Raw genomic sequence first — 19,306 nt, forward strand, 5'->3', positions numbered from 1 at the left:
GTTTTAGAAAACATAGAATGTCTTCTTAGTGTGGGAATCAGCTATCTTTAGCAGTAGATTAGATTCATCCCAAACAATATCAATTTTCATAATAAAATTTATTATATAGATTCTTATCTACTGTGAAAGTAGACCCCACTCAACCTCTCCACTACTTAGTGGGCTATTGAGGAGAATTTTGATGAGCTACAACATTAAAAACACTCCTGGTAAAGAACAGGTAAAACTCTCCTGGTGAAGAACAGGTGTACCAGACAGTCATCTGATAAGCCATTCGATCTTTAGTTTGAATGCCAACTTGCGTATCGATGTGGAGATATAAGTTATTGTTAACAGTCGGTAAATATCCAAGTGAATATTATATTGAAAATTTATTTTATTGCTATTTACAAGTTGTTTCATACGTAACAATTATTAGTTCCCCATGAGGGAAATGGAGAAGGATAAATGCAGGATTTAACAGTTAGGTAAAAAAAGACTGTGAACCATAGGACTGTGAACCATAGGAACCAGTTTTCTTTCATATGCAGTAAGGAATCAGGCAGAAATATAACAAAGGCCAGATGCCCTGCCAGTCTTTAATTGCAGTCAAAATGATATTTCAGGTTCTTATTGAAAGGAAATGTGTATGCTGGACTTTTTATTTTATCTTTTGAAAAAACAAACTAGTTCATTTTTTATAGGAATATTCCTGGCATGAGCTGGAAATTCCAATAAAGCTTGGTAACATATGGTTAATAAGTGGCAAGCAGGAGAGTGGCAGGGTACTGCCAATTCATCTTTCTTTTACTGGTCACTTTTTTGGTCATTACTACTGATTGAAGGCATCTCTGTTCTTTGTGCATTTACAACTCTATACTAGTTTGTGAAATTTGACTTTATAATATTTTTTGTGTCAAGTGGTTGTTCTGGATGGCATTGAAACTAGAACAGTGATTAAAATTTGTTTCTCTAGTAACAACCTGTGTACACTGACACTACAACTTTGTAGACAGTGAGGGTCTCGCCTTCCAATAAGTACAGGCAGTCCCCGGTGGTTGGGGGAAGGTTCCATTGCGACGGCTTGATGATAAGTGAAAATCACCAATAACTGAAAATTGACGATTTTCGGCACTTGTCAGCACCAATTACTGGATTTTGGCACTGATAACTGGTTGATGGCACCTCTCTTTGGTATTTATCGGTGGCAGTACTCTATTATCAGCACAGATATCCAGAAATCAACGCTAGACAAGTACCATAAAACCAGATCAGATCGACGATAACTGATGCCGTCCATAACCGGGGACTGACTGTATTTACATTCATTAAGCAAGTAAGACCTGGAAGTATAACCTACACTACCCCAAAGCCAGTGTAATAGTCACATTAAAATCTGTTTCATTCTTTCTTACTTCTCCTCTATGTATTATTGTAGCACTGTGAATTTTGAGGAGGGTCTTAGATGTTAAATGCCATATGCACTGCATGTGGTCTTTAATTTGAATTTATCTGTTAATTTTATATTAAGTAGTTAGTTTCTGTTGTATACTGCATTTTTGTATTGTTCTATATTGCATTTTTGTTATATGTCATAAATAATATGACATACTACTGCCGTATTATTTATTTGATATAGCATATGAAAATCTACAAAGTCATTACAATGTTCAAAACACAGCCTAGGCTTTGGTTGAAGCTTTGGATAAATATGAAATGCACTATTTGTTCCTTCAGAAATACAAACTTGTACCTTTTATTTAGGAGTATCCTTGAGTGCAAATGGTATCAGTTGTTGAACATGGTCAGGTTGCTTAACTGGTGGAGATGGCAGTTGAGTGAGGAAATATCCCTCACTTGCTTTCCATCACCATTAGTATTGATCCTGTTGTAGAGAGGAGTCTTGTTTTAGGGCTTTCATTTGTAAGGAGAGTGCTGGCTAGGATTTACTAGCAAAAGAAATTCAGCAAGCAGGGGAATAAGGACAGGAAGTGTTTGCCATCTTCTTAAGGGGGGGATTACATCCCTGATGATGCCTCACCTTCTTCCATCCCTATCCCATTGCATAGTAGTTCTACCCCTAATAAGAAGGATAGTGCCAGGGATACAGAGCTTGCCTATGTCTTCTCAGAGGATGTAGCTCCTGCTGATTGGAGGGCTCCTTCAGCAACTGCCTTGCCCTCCATGACATGTGATTGTGATTTTCCAGGGGCACCTGTAAGACATAATCATTGGATTACCTGGGGAAGATTTGGCCCTTGCTGAATATTCCAGGTAGTCCTTACATGGCCATCCATGACAACTAGGCAGAGGAGAAAAAGGACTTAATACTTGAAGCTGTCTTTGCCTTTGGTGTCGGCAGGTGTTGTGTCTGTTGCGTCTGCAGCTCCATTGGCTTCTTTGTCTGCTGTAGAGGAGGGGGAATGCTTCTGTTACAGTAGTGCTACCTCTAGCAGAACCTCCAGTGGGTGTTTCATTGTCTTCCCATCCTGCCTTGCCCTGCTTTGACTAGCCCTTTGGTGCATAAGGTGAGTAAGACTTTTGAGATGAGAGGGAAGAAGCTTGTTCAGTGGTCTTCTTCATCGTTATCTAGCTTTTTGTCATCCTCTCCTTTGTCCTTAGACTCTCTTTCACCAAGTAGGCAGAAGAAAAAGAAGGGGATTTCTCAGGCTTTCCTTAAGAAATCTAGGAAGACTAATGCTTTCTCTTCCTTCTTGGTGGAGAGCAGGGTGCAGAATCACCAGTGTGTGATCATTGTGCCTCTGGTTAGACAGTTGCCTCTGGACCCATCTACTAGTTAGACACAAGGTCTGCTGCTGCCTTCTCCATCAGTGTTCACACCTGGACAAGTCTGCCCATTTCACTTGTTCTGTGTGGGCTTTGTTTGGTAATTAGGTGTGAGTAGCTGTCAGAGAGGCAACCCCTCTCCCCACCCCTTCCAAGAAGTTGCATAGTGAGGGGCATGTACAACATGTTTGCAGTGTGTGTGCTGTCTAAGAATCATGCTCACTTCAGCAACATTGTAGGTTCTTGCTTTTTGAGAGAGCATAGAGGGGATCTGCACCGCCTTCTCGCTCAGCACGTGCCTGTTTAGTCCAACTGCTTCCACTCAAGGGAGAGATCTTCCTTGATCTCTGCCACTTTTCTGTAATTACCCAAGCTTTGTTCCAGGCAGGACAATATTTCTTCTATGTACTGAAAGCCTATTGTAAGCCTGGAGGTGTGAATTCAGAGTAACTGGAGTACCCAATCATTCTTAGCTCTCTTTGGAGAACAATGTTTAGGCCAAAGTAGAAGCTGGAATTGAACAAGATACAAGTGAATACACATGTCCATTCATAGCATTAGTTGCTAGGAAGCATGCCCCTCTGTCTCCCTCTTTTAAAAAGTAGGAGGATGTGATAGAGCTTATATAATTCTACAGTTACTTGGTAACAATTGAAATTCAGCTGCCGTATAGGAGATGTCATGGTTCTCCAAAATATTTGCCTTACACAAACATCCTCCCTTAATACAGGGGTACTCAGGCTCTGGGTCCTACTAATATGGTCATCATCCAGACTGGTGGGAGGTAACAGGAGTCATGACATCCCCTGTGTGCAAGGCAGCCAGAAACATGGAAATTCCTTGATGATTTTCAACTTCAGTCATAAGGGTAAGCCTCCCCCATAATAAAGATTAAGGTTTTGGATTCTTACATAAAACTCTGATTCTCCTTAACCTAATTTATTCAAAATAATTTTACAGTACGCAACTTAATCTAATCTTATCCTCCAGTACCTAACCAAGCCTAACTTAATATTACACCAACCCCCTAAAAACCTAAACTTAATTCATTAATCCTAATATTGCAACGATACTGCATAAACTTTATTTTCCTCTAGTCAGCCGTTCCTTCTGCAGAGCCTCTGGTTGTTCTTTTCTAGTTCCTGAATCAAAATTTTCAGCTGCTCGTAGGTGCATAGCCTGGAATTGTTGACCTCCCTCAACGTCACCGTCTCCTCGATGATAGCCTGTTGTTGCTTGGGGTTCGACTCCAGTTCCCTATTACAATCCAGCAAAGTTTTCCCCAACTCAGCAGCCACGAACTCTGTAAGCCATTGGCCTAGCCAGCATACTACCACTTCGCTGTTGAGCTCAGAAAAAAAGGACCCACAACCAACTGGCAAAACTGTCTCTCTCAGCTTCCACTGTTGAGTACAGGTGAAGGGGAGCCTCAGCTCCTACTCATTCCCGTCTACCAAACTGCAATGAAAAAAAAAGAAAGACTACCACTAATCACAAAAATTCTCTTACTCACAAGAATAACATAAAATGAAAAAAGCATTAGTCAAATCCTAAGAACTACAGGTTAAAAATTGCCTAACCTTATGAACCTAACAACGAACAAAACAATAACAAGAAAAAAATCAAACATTCATTCACATTCACACAAACCCAACATTTTTATGCTACCACACCATCTCCACCAGTTAAGGGGGCCGGCCAGAACCCCTATATATGGTGGTATAGGGCAAAAAATGCAGTCATGAAAAAATTCATGGAGCTTCATATGGCAATTGAGAATATGTATACGAAATATTTCGTCAAAAAATTCCTCTTTACTTTCGTAGTTACAGGGTAATTAGTTAACATAACTCAATAAGCCTAAAACATTGATCCGTACAAGAAAATGCAGTAGGTTTCTTCTATTATCGTAAATTTTGATAATTATTGTCAAAGAAATTGAGAGAAATGGCATTCTGTAGACATTCCCCGAGTCGAGAAGGGAGACTTCACTTCAGTCAGCTACCAAGTCCAACCATCAGTGCGAGCACAAACTTCAAGTAGTCTACACGTTCGATTTCACCTCTGACATTCGCTTGCTTTTACGTATGTTTATGTATGTTTCGGCAAGAATTTCATCGTGCCAATGAGGAAAAGACAAGGAAAACATCTCGCTAACATACAGACGAAGAAAAATCGCTCTAGTATTATTACAGAATATCATATAATATGCGTAGTTAGTGAAGAGAGAGGGGAGGGTTGCGTAGTAACGCCCCGTCTTGCCTGACAGCACACGTCACACTGTGCCCAAGGCTACGATCTTTGAGCAAAGAGATCTTCATTTATGATAAATTACAAATTTTTGATTTTTTAGTACCCAAAATGGAATATGAAATTCATAATAATCATGATTTATTAAATTGTCTTTGTAAAAAGAGAGTACACCTTTGAGTTTCACCTCTGACATTCTCTTGCATTTACGTTTGTTTATCTTTGTTTCGGCAAGAATTTCATCATGGCAAAGAGGAAAATACAAGGAAAACATCTCACTAACATACAGAAGAAGAAAATTCGCTGTAATAAGCCGTTAGTGAAGGGAAGAGAGAGGGTTGCGTAGGAAGGAGTGCCCCATCTTGCCTCAAGCAGTGCCCCAGGCTACGATATATGAGCAAAGGGATCATCATTTATGATTAACTATAATAAATAAAATAGTTTGGTTTATTAATACACAAAAAGAAATATACATTCATAATAATCATTATTTATTAACATTGTCTTTATAGAAATACGAAGGAAAACTTTGAACGCCCGTATCTCAAAACTATACTTATTGACCTTCAAAATCTATCTTCTCACTTAGTTTTAAAGCTATAACATTGGAATTTGGTATATAACTCAGAAAGACATTATAGAACAATCAAATAGAGCCCTTTTTTCCAATTTTTGTTTTGTCTTTTTTTTTAAAAATTTTTCTCCTGATTTATAGGGTTTATTTTTTTACCATATTGAAAAAATTCATATCTAGCAAAAAAACGACTTTTAGATAAAAAAAACTCCTCATTCGATTGGAGGTCTACATCAGGTCTATAAATGGTAGTAATCCTAGGTCTTAATATTAAATATCAAGGGAGGAGATAGAATTTGAAAAATGGTTATTTTCGGGATAAATTGCCCTGGCGTCACAAAACGGAAGGTCAGAGGCGAAATCATATGCGGTTTGGAGATGTCCCAAGTCCTTATTAAGTGGTATGAATATCAAAGTCCTGTCCTTGAAAAATGGCATTAGCCGGCCAGCCCCCTTAACTGCCTTGTTACCGAGTTCAGTTACTGATCCCCATTAACCAAAACTCAGCGATGTATGGCACCGATAACCAGGGCGCAGTAAGCACCCTTATGGCACCTCTGTTAGGTGTGTTATGGCACCATAACTCTATTGGCGCCGATAACCAGAACTCAGTGCCTTATGACACCATAAGGCACCAATTTTATGGCATTAGACAAGCACCATAAAACTAAATCATCGATAACCGGGGACTGCCTGTATATATAAAAGGCTCTGGTTTGTATACCTATAAAATATACAAATTGCTTATGAAATAAATTTTTTTATTTATTGACAATCACAAGTGTATAAATCATATATTGTTAAGAGATATTTGCATTATGAAAACTTTTAATTAAATTGATACATAGCACAAGAGAGAATGAGAAATAAACAGACATTCTTATGAGTGTTTACAGAAGCTGCAGTTTACATGTACGTACTTGATAAATGAACTGAAAACATGTACATGTAAATTTAATAAGAGTATTTTCATTACAGCATACTGTCATTAATATATTGAAGTTTACCACATCCTTCCAACAATTGTAATTTTCCATATGGAGGAGTGATATAGTAGTTATATTTGACAAAGTCGTTGAGGGTTGTGTGCGAGAGAGAGAGAGAGAGAAAGAGTAAGTGAGAGCATTGTTGGGTTGTTTGTAGTTGTCTGGAATAATTGAGAGTTTAAATGTTTTATACATTCAACTTCCCTGGCAGATATATACTTAGCTATAGACTCCGTCGTCCCCGACAGAAATTCGAATTTCGCGGCACACGCTACAGGTAGGTCAGGTGATCTACCGCCACTGCCGCTGGGTGGCAGGAATAGGAACCATTCCCATTTTCTAAACAGATTTTCTCTGTCGGCCATACTGGTAACATCGTTGTTGGTATCTCTTGACTGGATTTTCGTTTTTTCATCGCCGTTGATCTTCTGGACTGTCTTTTTGGTGACGTATTTGGATCTGTGGTTTGGCATACGCTTTTGTGGAACGTTTTTTGGATTTTGCTCTGGATTTTGCTTAAAACTGTCTGATTCTAGCTGCGAAGTTAGAAGATGTGTGAATGAGGGTTTTTGGTTTGGTGGAGGCTACCGAAAGTGTCGTTAGATCCGCACAAGGTATGTAAGAAGTGTATGGGGGGTATGAATGCACTAGAAATAAACACTTGTGATGAATGTGCGAATATGGATGAGGAAGGATGGAAGACCCTAGATTCCTATTTAACGAAAACTAGAGAGAGATAGGGTTAGAAAGGCTGCCTCTAGAAGCATGAGTAGATCTCGCTCTAACGAGCCAGTTAGTATAACTAACCCCCAATTAATTGCTTCCTCACATGCAGTATCACCCTCTCCCATAGCAGATGTTGCAAGTTCTGCTACGGAGATTGCAAATCTGAAGACCGCATTAAAGAGGATGGAGCTTGAAATGCAAGCTCTTAAAGGTAAGTCTGTGGAAAGTGACATAAGTGTCCCCAGTGTAGTGGAGGGTGCGTCTGATCGGCTCTGTCTTGCTCCCAGACCTAGACCGCTTCCAAGCTCCCAGGCCCAGAGGAGAAGGAATGTCGACAGTCGTACGGAGGTTACGGAGAATCCCCACCGGTCAGGCGTCCCCTCGGCAGAATCTGTAGCGTCCCAGACTGCCAAGGATCTCCATTGGAAAGCATCCTAAAAGAGTGCTTTTCGTCATCCGATTCGTCTCCTCGCAAAAGTGGATGGACTTCCGACGAACTGTCGTGTCCGATCAAGAGGAGTTGGAAAGCTCCGACGCTGGATTCGAGTCCGGAACGTTTCCCGGACGATTCTCCATATGAGAGGAAAAGAGCCAAGAGGACAATGTCTCGTTCTCCTACGCCTTCCAGGGCGCATTCTCTTATTCATGAGAAAGAAAAGGAAGAGACGGCAACGGACATCCTACTTAAAATGCAGGAACAGATTTCCTCATTAGTAGGAGTGTTGAGAAAAGACCTTCCGAGGAGAAAGGACGATTTTCTTCCTGTTAAGAGATCTTGTCCGATGGGCGTTCCGGACTCCAGACTCCTCTCCTCTACTCCTCGTCTGAGAACAGAGAAGGAAAGACTGACAAAGACTCACAGGTTTGAGATGCCAGATACGGGAAATGAAGAAGAGTGTCCGAGTCGGACAGAACCACCCAGGCGCTCGGCGCCAGAATTGGACGACTCGGACAGGCAAAAGTGTCTTACGCGGACGGCGCCAACCAGACACCATTCGCCAGATGCGGACAACCCGGACAGACAGATTTGTCCTATCCGGACAACTGTGACCAAGCGCCGTGTGCCGATTGCGGACAACCTGGACAAGGCGGACAGCATGGATAGGACAAAACGTCGTGCACAGGCAACTCCGTCCGGGCGCCAGGCGCCAGAAGCGGACAAGACGGACAGGCAGAAGTGTCGTACTGGAATGACACCAGCCAGGCGCCAAGTTCCATATGTGGACAGCTCGGACAGACGACACTGTCCGAGACGGACAGCTACGTCCAAGAGCATGGAACGAACCAGACTTTCGGTAACTGTTAAGAACCAAGAGTCAAGATTTTCTTCAAGAGAACCATATGGAGAAATCAACCAGGAAGCGTCTCTTTATGATTTGGACCAGGAACGGATTTCTCTGGACAGAGACGAAAGATGTCGCACAGGCGGCCGTCGTCCTGTTCACGATATGTCCGTTTCTGGTGGAAACTTGCTGCAAGCACAGCTGTCTCCTGATAAGAATGCAAGACGTCGCACAGGCGGCCGTCATTCTTGTCAGGAGGACTTAGATGATGATGGGGTTTTTTCTCAGGATCGGCATTCTCCGGACAGGGACGCAAGATGTCGCACAGGCGGCCGTCGCCCTTGTCGGGAGGGAGCTGATCCTGCGAGGAGCCTTTCACCTTGCGGGAAGAGACGTTCTCCCTCGGCTGATAATGATTCTCCGGTGGAACTCGCATTGGAAGATGTCTCTGATACCGAAGATCAGAAAGGGGCTGGACTATCGAACTACAAAGCGTTGGCGGCGCTTTTGCTCCAAGAATTTGGAGATTCTTTGAGTCCTGCCGCTCCTCCGTCTCCTCGGTCGTTGTTCACGAGCACGAAGACCTCAAAGTCGTCCTCCTTCTTGAAGATGCGGCCGACAATTTCCATGAAGAAGGCTTTGCAGTCTTTTGGAAATTGGCTTAACTCCAAGAAGGAGGCGGGAAAGACTGTCTTTACCTGCCCTCCCTCCAGACTTTCTGGGAGGAGGGGTATCTGGTATGAGACAGGCGAAGCAATGGGGCTCGCCCTCCCAGCTTCTGCAGAGGCAGATTTTTCAATGCTGGTGGACGCGTCGAGGAGATAGTCTCTATCTTCAGCCAAGACAACTTGGGGAATGTCTGAAATGGACCATCTCCTCAAGGGATTGTTTCATGTCTTGGAAGTTTTCAACTTTCTGGACTGGTCCCTTCGGGTGATGGCCAAGAGGACACAAGACAATGAACGCCTGAGCCCCGATGTCCCTTAATAGTATTTTGGCTTGCATGGACAAGGCAGTGCAAGACGGATCGGGGGAAGTGGCCTCCCTTTCGGGGCGGGAATACTTAAGAGAACTGATTCAGTTCTTTTCTTACAAAAGCTGTCTCTCCGGTACAGAGGTCATCCCTTCAGTATGCTCCTCTGTCTAACCAGCTTTTCCCTTCTCAGTTAGTGAGAGACATTTCTCACTCACTTACTGAGAAGGCGACCCAAGATCTGCTGGTACAGTCAACCAAAAGACCGAGGACAGCTGTCCTGCCACGAGAAGGAGACACGGAACCCAAAGCCACCCTTTCGAGGGAGTTCAGGTTCTCGGTCCTCCTTTAAGAAGAGAGGAGCAGAAAGAAGAGGTAGGGCTTCTGCCTTTAGACCTACCAAGAAAAACAAGTGAACCTCAAGTCCTCCAAACACCAGTAGGCGCCAGACTTCTGAACTTTGCAGAAGAATGGGCGTCGAGAGGTGCAGACAACTAGTCCCTCTCAATAGTGAGGAGAGGATTTCTCATCCCCTTCAGAGACAGGCCTCCCTTGACGTCCACTCCAAGGGAACTGTCGGCGAAGTACACGGACCCTGTCAAGAGGAAGACCCTTCTTCAACTAGTAAACAAATGTTGGACAAGGAGGCCATAGAATTAGTACAGGATCCACACTCTCAGGGCTTTTACAATCGACTGTTCCTTGTACCAAAAGCCTCGGGAGGGTGGAGACCTGTCCTGGATGTGAGCGCTCTGAACCGATTCGTAGAGAAACAGAAGTTCTCTATGGAAACCTCCAAGTCGGTTCTGGCGGCTCTGCGTCCAGGAGATTGGATGGCCTCCTTGGATCTACAAGACGCATATTTTCACGTCCCTCTGCATCCATCGTCGAGGAAATATCTACGTTTCATGATGCAATGCAGGGAAGGGTCTTTCAATTCAGGGCTATGTGCTTCGGCCTGTCTACGGCTCCTCAAGTGTTCACCAGCCTGATGAGGAACGTAGCAAGATGGCTTCATCTGGAGGGGGTGAACATATCCCTCTATCTGGACGACTGGATAATAAGGGCCAAATCAAAACAACAATGTTTGGAGGACTTGGAAACGACCTTGAATCTCGTTCGCTCACTCGGACTGCTCGTGAACCTCGAGAAGTCGCAGATGATCCCCAGCCAGGACATTGTCTATCTGGGGATTCAGATGGATTCTCGGGGTTTTCGAGCATTTCCATCGCAAGACAGAATTGCTCGAGGCTTGGAGAAAGTCTCAACCTTCTTAGGAAAGAACGAAGCTCAGCGGGAATGGTTAAGTCTTCTGGGCACCCTTTTGTCGCTGGAGCAGTTCGTTTCCCTAGGGAGGCTCAATCTGAGACCTCTGCAGTTTTACTTGCAAAGAATGTGGGACAGAAAGAAAGGGGAACTTTCGGATCAGTTTCCCATTCAACAAGAAATAAAATCTCACCTGAGGTGGTGGTTAACCCCGCTTCAAAAGAACGAAGGTATATCCCTTGCGATTCGGAACCCTCTCCTAGTGTTGTTTTCCGACGCCTCGGAAACGGGATGGGGAGCAACACTAGGAAAGAAGGAAGTGTCGGGAACCTGGACAGGAGAACAGGTGTCCTGGCATATAAATGTAAAGGAACTTATGGCAGTTCATCTAGCCTTGAAGAACTTCGAGTCGGAGGTCAGAGGCGTGGTAGTCCAGGTAAATTCGGACAATACCACGGCTCTGGCTTACATCCAAAAACGGGGGGGACTCACTCGCTCACACTATACAAGATAGCGAGAGACCTCTTGATATGGGCAGAGGAACGAGGCATTGTACTGTTGACGAGATTTGTACAAGGAACCAAAAATGTCAGAGCAGACAGACTCAGCAGGAAGAACCAGGTCCTTCCAACAGAGTGGACCCTCCACTCCGAAGTCTGTCGAAAGCTCTGGTCCCTCTGGGGGAAGCCTCAGATAGACCTGTTCGCCACGTTCCTCTCCAGAAGGATGGAAAATTTTTGCTCCATAATCGAAGATCCCAGAGCAATAGCAATAGATGCTTTTCTCATGGACTGGTCGGGCATAGATGCCTACGCTTTTCCCCCATTCAAGATTCTGGGGGAAGTGTTAAGGAAGTTCCGTTCCTCGGAGGCGACGAAACTGACACTCATCGCCCCATATTGGCCCGCTCGAGACTGGTTCACAGAGGTACTGGAATGGACGGTGGACTTCCCCAGATCTCTTCCCATGAGGACAGATCTGCTCAAACAACCCCACTTCGAGAGATATCACGGAAACATCCACGCTCTCTCCCTGACTGCCTTTCGACTATCGAAAGACTTGTCAGAGCGAGAGGCTTTTCTCGAAAAGTTGCAAGCGCAATTGCCAGAGCCCGCAGATCCTCTACTCTGCGGGTCTATCAATCGAAGTGGGAAGTCTTCCGTAGATGGTGTAGGTCGAAGAAGCTGTCCTCTTCCAATACCTCTGTGACCGAAATTGCTGCTTTCCTGCTCTTCCTTAGAGAGGAATCACGCTTAGCTGTTTCAACCATAAAAGGTTATAGGAGCATGCTCTCAGCTGTATTTAGAAACAGAGGCCTCAACATAGAGGACAACAAGGATCTCCATGATTTGATACGATCCTTTGGTACTACAAAGTCTAAGTCCTCTATCACACCAAGTTGGAATCTGGATGTGGTCCTCCAGTTTCTCTCTTCGGATACTTTCGAACCACCGAATAAGGCATCCTTTAGAGACCTCTCGAGAAAGTGCATTTTTCTCTTGGCCCTCGCGACTGCCAAGAGGGTCAGTGATATACATGCATTAGACTCTCAGGTAGGTTTTAGAGGAGATTCTGCTGTTCTCTCTTTCCAACCTCTGTTTCTGGCCAAGAATGAGAACCCTTCTAAACCGTGGCCCAGAAGTTTTGAAATCAAGGGCCTCTCTCCCCTTGTGGGTAGAGAAGCAGAAAGGTCTCTCTGTCCGGTCAGAGCACTGAAGTTTTATCTGAAGAGAAAGAGTCAACTTCAGGGTTGTGATCAGAGCCTATGGTGCACGGTAAGGAACCCGAAGAGACAAATGTCGAAGAACGCATTAGCATTCTTCGTGAGAAATGTGATAACGGAGGCTCACATGAAATGCCAGGAGAAAGCATTTAAGCTGCTTAGGGTTAGAGCACACGAAGTGCGTGCAATTGCAACTTCCCTAGCCTTTAATAGGAATATGTCAATGAAAGACATATTAGCAGCAACATATTGGAGATGCAACTCGGTATTTGCCTCCCACTACTTAAAAGACGTCAGAGTGACTTATGAAAAGTGCTTTTCTCTTGGACCTTATGTATCAGCGGATACCGTGCTGGGACAGGGAGCTGGTACTGATCCTTAAATAATATTGTTTTTAACTAAAAAATTGTTTGGTTTTGAGTTTTTATGGTCGTTTGAAAGGATGTTGGGGGGATAACTCCTTTCAATCGTAGTACTAACCCCGGTATTAGGATCAGGTGATCGGGATCGGTGTTATGCTCCTTGATGATGCCATATGGCAAGGTGTTTTGTCATGTAAGTGGATAGGACCCCATTGACAAAAATCCTTAGGTTCTGTCGAGTAAGTGGATAAGACCCCATCGACAGACCATCAAGAACTCTTAGCATGAGGTCACTACCTCGCTGAGGCTCTTGAGGCGATGTAAGCTCCTAGGCAGTAGCCATGAAGTCTTTCGCCGACACAGGTAGGAACCAAGGTTTCTTATATTTTTGTTACCTACAACGTATGTTGTTTTCCTGTCTATTCAGTAATTAGCTGTCTCTTACCCTCCGCCAAAGGTGCCAATCAGCTAAGTATATATCTGCCAGGGAAGTTGAATGTATAAAAATGATATTGTCATGATACAATAAAGTTTTATACATACTTACCTGGCAGATATATACTATTAAATGGCCCACCCAGCCTCCCCTCAGGAGACAGGTGGAAGAGAAAATCTGTTTAGAAAATGGGAATGGTTCCTATTCCTGCCACCCAGCGGCAGTGGCGGTAGATCACCTGACCTACCTGTAGCGTGTGCCGCGAAATTCGAATTTCTGTCGGGGACGACGGAGTCTATAGCTAAGTATATATCTGCCAGGTAAGTATGTATAAAACTTTATTGTATCATGACAATATCATTTTTCGTATGTTGATGTGTCATGTTCGTGTTTGGTGTTGCTGTGTGGTAGTGTGTAAGTGCATATGTGTTTTTCTGAGGAGTGTGGGTGAGCAAGCTATCAACAGAGAGAGAGAAAAGAGAGTAAGTGGTGGGTGGATAGTTAGCAAGTGTTTGCTTGTTGGGTGATCATCTAGGTTGTCTGCTGGCACAGTTGCTGGGTTAGTCAGTCAGTCAGTGTATGATCAGAGTCTATGATGGACAATTGGTTTTCCCAGAGAGTGGTCTTGGTATTGGATGGTCAGTTGCGTTGTGTGTTTGCTGAAGTTGTTTGATTTGCTGGTGATATTGTATGTTAGCAGTTTGTTGTGCCTGTGTTGCTGAAGTTTATTGTGCTTGTGCATTGGAAGGTTGTTAAGCTTGTGAGTTGTTGTATGTGAGTTGTTGAGTGTTGTTGTTGGTGAGTTGTTGTAGTTGAGTTGTTGTGGTTTCGTGGTGTTGTTTGTAAGTAGTTGCATATGAACTTGTAGTGTTATTTTGATGTTGGTATTTATCTGCGCTGTGATTTGTTGTGTTGTTGAGTTGTGTGGTCGTAGTACTTGTTGGGTTGTTTTGTGTTGTGATTTCTGGTGGTTGTTGCATCTTGGCGGCTGTACCCAGCGGGCAGCACAGATTCTCGCCATGAAGACAGTCATATCTGGTGAGTACATGAGTGTGAGAGTTTTGTTTGTGTCTGTCGGTGAACCAATAGTCCTGTCGGTAAGTAGTATCATAAAGGAGAAAGTGAGGCTGGGGGAACATTGATAATCGCTATGACTAAAGTAACTGTGGGGAGATTTGCTTGCTTTCTTTGCTTGCTTGTGATTCCACCATATCAAAAGAAGGAACCTCGGTTTTAGTACATAATCCGTACTGGTCCAGAAATGTACAAAAACTGAAACAGTAATTCCCATAAGGAATAATGTAAATACAATTAATGCTTTCCAGACCCCCAAAAATATTTTTAAAAAATAAATTATATAGTGAATAAACACTGTTTTACATAGAGAAAACAATGAGGAATAAATATAAATGAATGAAGAACATTTAACATCACTCTTACGTTTATGAAGGACTCTTAACATATGGAAGATGGAGAGATGGGAAGGAGGAGGATGAGAGGTTATTGTTTGGAAGGGGAATTCCCCTTCAGAAGGATTTCAGGTATCAAGGACCTATCTGGTTATTTCTTCTCTTTGTTTTTTACTGGCTCTATCTAGGGTTACTTCCCCTCTCCTGTTTCTACTGGCACTAGAACCAGCTTGAGAGTCACTGGACTCCTGTTGCACAACAAAACTTTCTAAAGACATTTGTTTTTGGCGTACTTTTAAAATTGCCTAAAGTGGAACACGGCTTTGTTGTTAAAGATGTTGGGGAGACAGATTACATCTTTGTTGGGATGATAATTCTCAACAAAATTTTTACATCACTCCACTTTGCAAACATGTCCTTAATCACTGAAGTAGGCACATTATGTATGCCTGTTTGCTTTCTGAATCTTTCAAAGAGCCTCTGTTTTAAATTCACTAACAGCAGCACTTGTTGTTGGCATTTTCTTATTGCGATCAGCATGCAACATCCTCCAACACTTTGCTATAAGTTCCTTCTCAAATTCTATAGTTTCTCTCCATTTTTACAGAAGGGCTGGTACTTGGAACTTTCTTTGGCCCCATGATGGCTTATGTAGCAGTTGCACTCAAATAAAAAAGCACAGAAAGCAATGAACACAAAAGTAGAATGGATCACGAGAGAACATGAGATGCTTTGTTTGGGTATTAGGTACGGGGCCCAATCACTCAGTAGGCCCCAGAAGGAGCTTTTCCAAGTGTATGAAGTCTGAGGAAACATATGAAAACCGAGACAAAATTTCATTAGATGAAGTCTACGAAAACCAAATCGTGCGAAAACCAAGGTTCCACTGTAAATGGAAAAGTATGATGAACAAGCAATTAATGCCCTTGTAATCCTATCATTGCCAGGTATACATTTTATATACCTGATATCTTATAGATTTTTTGTACAGTGTTCCTACATGAGGAATACTGTACAAGAAAGTATTATGACATTAGAAGCAGGTGAAATACAAATATGTACATATATTCATTATACTTTTCCATTTATTTTGAAGTTGTTCATATTTATGATTACTATACTACTTTTTAATATAAACAGGAACATTCATAGTAAGAATCATGCTGTATAGCATTGTGTGTACATGTGTATGAATTGATAACTAAGAGCTACTGTACAATAAGATGAAGCTTTGTATTTAAAGAAAAGAAAGAAAATGTTTGTTCATATATGTAGTCAATTAATTTGCCTGACATATCCTAGGTTTTACATGTGCGTTGAAGGATCCCAATGCATGTTCCTGCAGAAGTTTTTGTGTTTTGGATACTTCATTGTTCACAAATATCAAGATAACTTTTATCGATAAACTGTCAATAGACAATTATCTCTTCAGTGATATCAGCACACCACTGGTGTGTGGTGCTGCTCATGGTAATCTCCACACAATGTGGACATTAAGTGCACAGCTCTGTTATGATCATCACTTCTGCCATTCAGTTGTGTTCCCTGTAGGGATGTGCTGGAGTGGAACTGATCAGTTTCTGTTTTACTCGCTACTCAAGTTACTTCTTGAGTGCAGAATTATAGCAGTTCCTTTTTCTACATAGATGTCAGATTTCTGTTAATCTTGGAAGATCTGACCAATTTGAAACATCCTGCCACTTTCCTGCCTGCTGAGTTAACCACCTTGTAACCAAGCTTAAATGATTATTTCCAGCTAGCACCAGGAGTACTGCTTTATAAAAGGTTCTGGTTTGTATATCAAAAATACAAATTTGATATTTTTTGCCAGTGCAACATGCATGGTACACTTGTTCTGTCACGTTTCTGACATTTGTTGATAATAGTAGTTCATATATTAATCTAAAAGTTGTTTCCCAAATTGTTGGTACGTACAATATTTTCAGTGTTTAATACTGTCACCCTTTGTCATACGTATAGATTTACGTAACATAGTATGGCACACTTTTTCATTGCAAAAGAGATAGTCACTTTTTTGTCCCATACCTGACAAATTCTTTGGGTTATCCAATGTGTAGAGTATCAAGTGTAAGGTCAAATTTTCATCCTGAGATTTTGTCTTTCTTTTGTTTTTTACTGTTTTCTAAATTTTTTGTGAAGAGAAATGACTCCTTTATGATAAAAACGATTGTGGTTACTGTCAGCTTTAGACTGAAATATTCTTTTATCTGAATTCTTTAGTCTCAAATTTTTAATGGAAATAAATACACAACAATCATTCTGGAATTAATCGTTCTCATCTAACTTCTACGTATTTTAGAAGAGCTTTTGCAGCTTAAATCACCACTTTTGTAGAAATAACTTTGACTTACTACACTTCAATTATAAACAATGCTATATTACATACCTATAAATATTTTTTCATGCCACTCCACAAGCTTTCTTTTCCAAGGTTCTTGGGACTTGCCTAGAATTGGGAGCTAATACTCGTCCTGGCTTTGCGCAAGTCTGCCTAAAACCACACTCAGCTGTCAAACATATTTACTAACCTTGGCAAGCTCTGTATGGGTGTTGCCAATAATTCCATAACTGATGTTCTTATTAGCACATTTCATTACACTGTAAGGGAAGTACTATAGTACTGTAAACCTGTAAAACACTAAAATTCATGCAATTACATTGCAAATTTTTCAAAAAAAAACCAGGATGGATGCCATACAGCTTGTATTTAACCTGAATAACAAACACATCAGATTGTGAGCCTTGCTAAGGTTGGTTGTTCTTTTAACAAAATAAACTAATAATTTCTGGTGAATTAAAAATTTTTTAATGTGAAATTACTTATATATACTATCTCCTTTCAGAGATAAAATGTTTGAAAACTAACAATGATTATGCATAGATTGGTGTGCAAATAGTATGAGATTATAAATCTGTTGTAGTTCAAGTTTATAAATTTCAAACATTTGATTGTGGGTCATTTTCCTTAAATTTAACAGGAATTTACAGGCAGCAGTAGTACTTTGATATTGTTGTAGAGTCAAACGAGTTGATGTTTTGTAATGAATTGCATATATTAGCTCTGAAGTATTTTTTGCTAATCAAAACCAATCATCCCTTTATTGCATTACAGATAATTTGACAAAAATTTTATGCTAAGCAATGCAGTGAAAATTTATTGCTTTAGTAGATATAGATGAAATATGCACGAAACATTTTGGAGGGTGTGTAATGCTTTTTACATCATCATCCACTAAATGTGCTATATCTGAAAATCATGAATTCTTCATGCTCAGCCATCCAGTATTGGCACTGGATCTTAAGATAACGGGTACTTCTTGCCACCCATTATTTTATGATACTTATGGTTCCTGCAATGATAGTTTAGTTTAGCATTCCTGTTTAACATTCGTATTTGTCACCAGTCCCTCTGATAATTTGTTTCTCTAGAATTAATATAAGAACTCTGTATTTTACTGTTTAAGTTATCGTTATACCACAAAAATAAATTTTGTCACCGGTACTAGTTATGTTGCTGAACAGTGATTCTTTCTTGTAGGAGCTGTCCCATTACCAGGACTGACAGGTCATGGAGTTCAGGCACCTATGGGTGGCATGCCAGTTGCTGCACCTATGGTCTCAGCTCCAGCAGCTACAGCAGCTCCAATGATCCCTACTGCAATGGTTAGGCCCCCTGTTGCCCCAGTGGCCCAGCCTGCTGTGCCTGCAGCTCCAGTGGCCCAGCCTATACCTTTGGTTCCTGTAGGTCAGCCGTCAATGCCGATGGTCCCAGCTGTTCCTGCTTCAGTGCCCATGGGCATAGCTCCTATAGTGCCAGCTCAGCCTCAGGTGGGTGGTATGATTGATTGGCACATTCTGTTCTTAGTACAGTAACATAGTACCCCATGCCTTGGTAATTATTCTCTCTTTCTCTCTCTCTATCTCTCTTTCTTTCTCTCAACCATTTTATAATATACTAGATGACCAACGTGGCACTGCTCTGGTAATCTCTGAATGGCAACCGATAAACAAACTCTCTCTCTCTCTCTCTCTCTCTCTCTCTCTCTCTCTCTCTCTCTCTCTCTCTCTCTCTCTCTCTCTCTCTCTCTCTCTCTCTCTCTCTCATTGCTATTGGGGCTGAACTTGGACTTGAGGGGCATCAGGAGTGTGTCTATTCTTCCCAACAACCTCAATAACTATGGATATTAGAGTATAAACTCTAATATCTTTAGTTTTTAGTTATGAAAAAGGAGGTTTATGACCCCACTAGAAATGGCTCTCAAATTTTGGTTTGTTCATGAAACTTACCTGACAGATATATATATAGATGTATTTTCTGAAGTCCGACAGAATTTAAAAATTCGCGGCACACGCAGTGGGCGGCCAGGTGGTAGTACCCATTCCCGCCGCTGGGAGGCGGATATCAGGAACTATTCCATTTTCTATTCATATTTTTTCTGTCGCCGGTCGGTAAACAACTGTTTACAGACCTCCGCCTAGGATTTTGAAAAACTTCATTAGCCACTTAAGTATCCTAATTATTCTTTCGATT

General features: G+C 41.9%; 1 protein-coding gene across 15 annotated transcripts in view; it reads left to right on the top strand.

Annotated features, from left to right (window-relative positions):
- LOC135222896 (intersectin-1-like) overlaps nucleotides 1–19,306 on the top strand; it is a 553,230-nt gene that overhangs the window by 46,688 nt on the left and 487,236 nt on the right. For all 15 annotated transcript variants that reach the window (XM_064261271.1, XM_064261270.1, XM_064261274.1 and 12 more), the window contains one exon: nucleotides 18,314–18,603. In XM_064261271.1, the coding sequence (XP_064117341.1) occupies nucleotides 18,314–18,603 (290 nt within the window). The remainder of the gene's footprint in view (nucleotides 1–18,313; nucleotides 18,604–19,306) is intronic.

The sequence above is a fragment of the Macrobrachium nipponense genome, chromosome 8 (assembly GCF_015104395.2).
Source record: "Macrobrachium nipponense isolate FS-2020 chromosome 8, ASM1510439v2, whole genome shotgun sequence".
NCBI lineage: Eukaryota > Metazoa > Arthropoda > Malacostraca > Decapoda > Palaemonidae > Macrobrachium > Macrobrachium nipponense.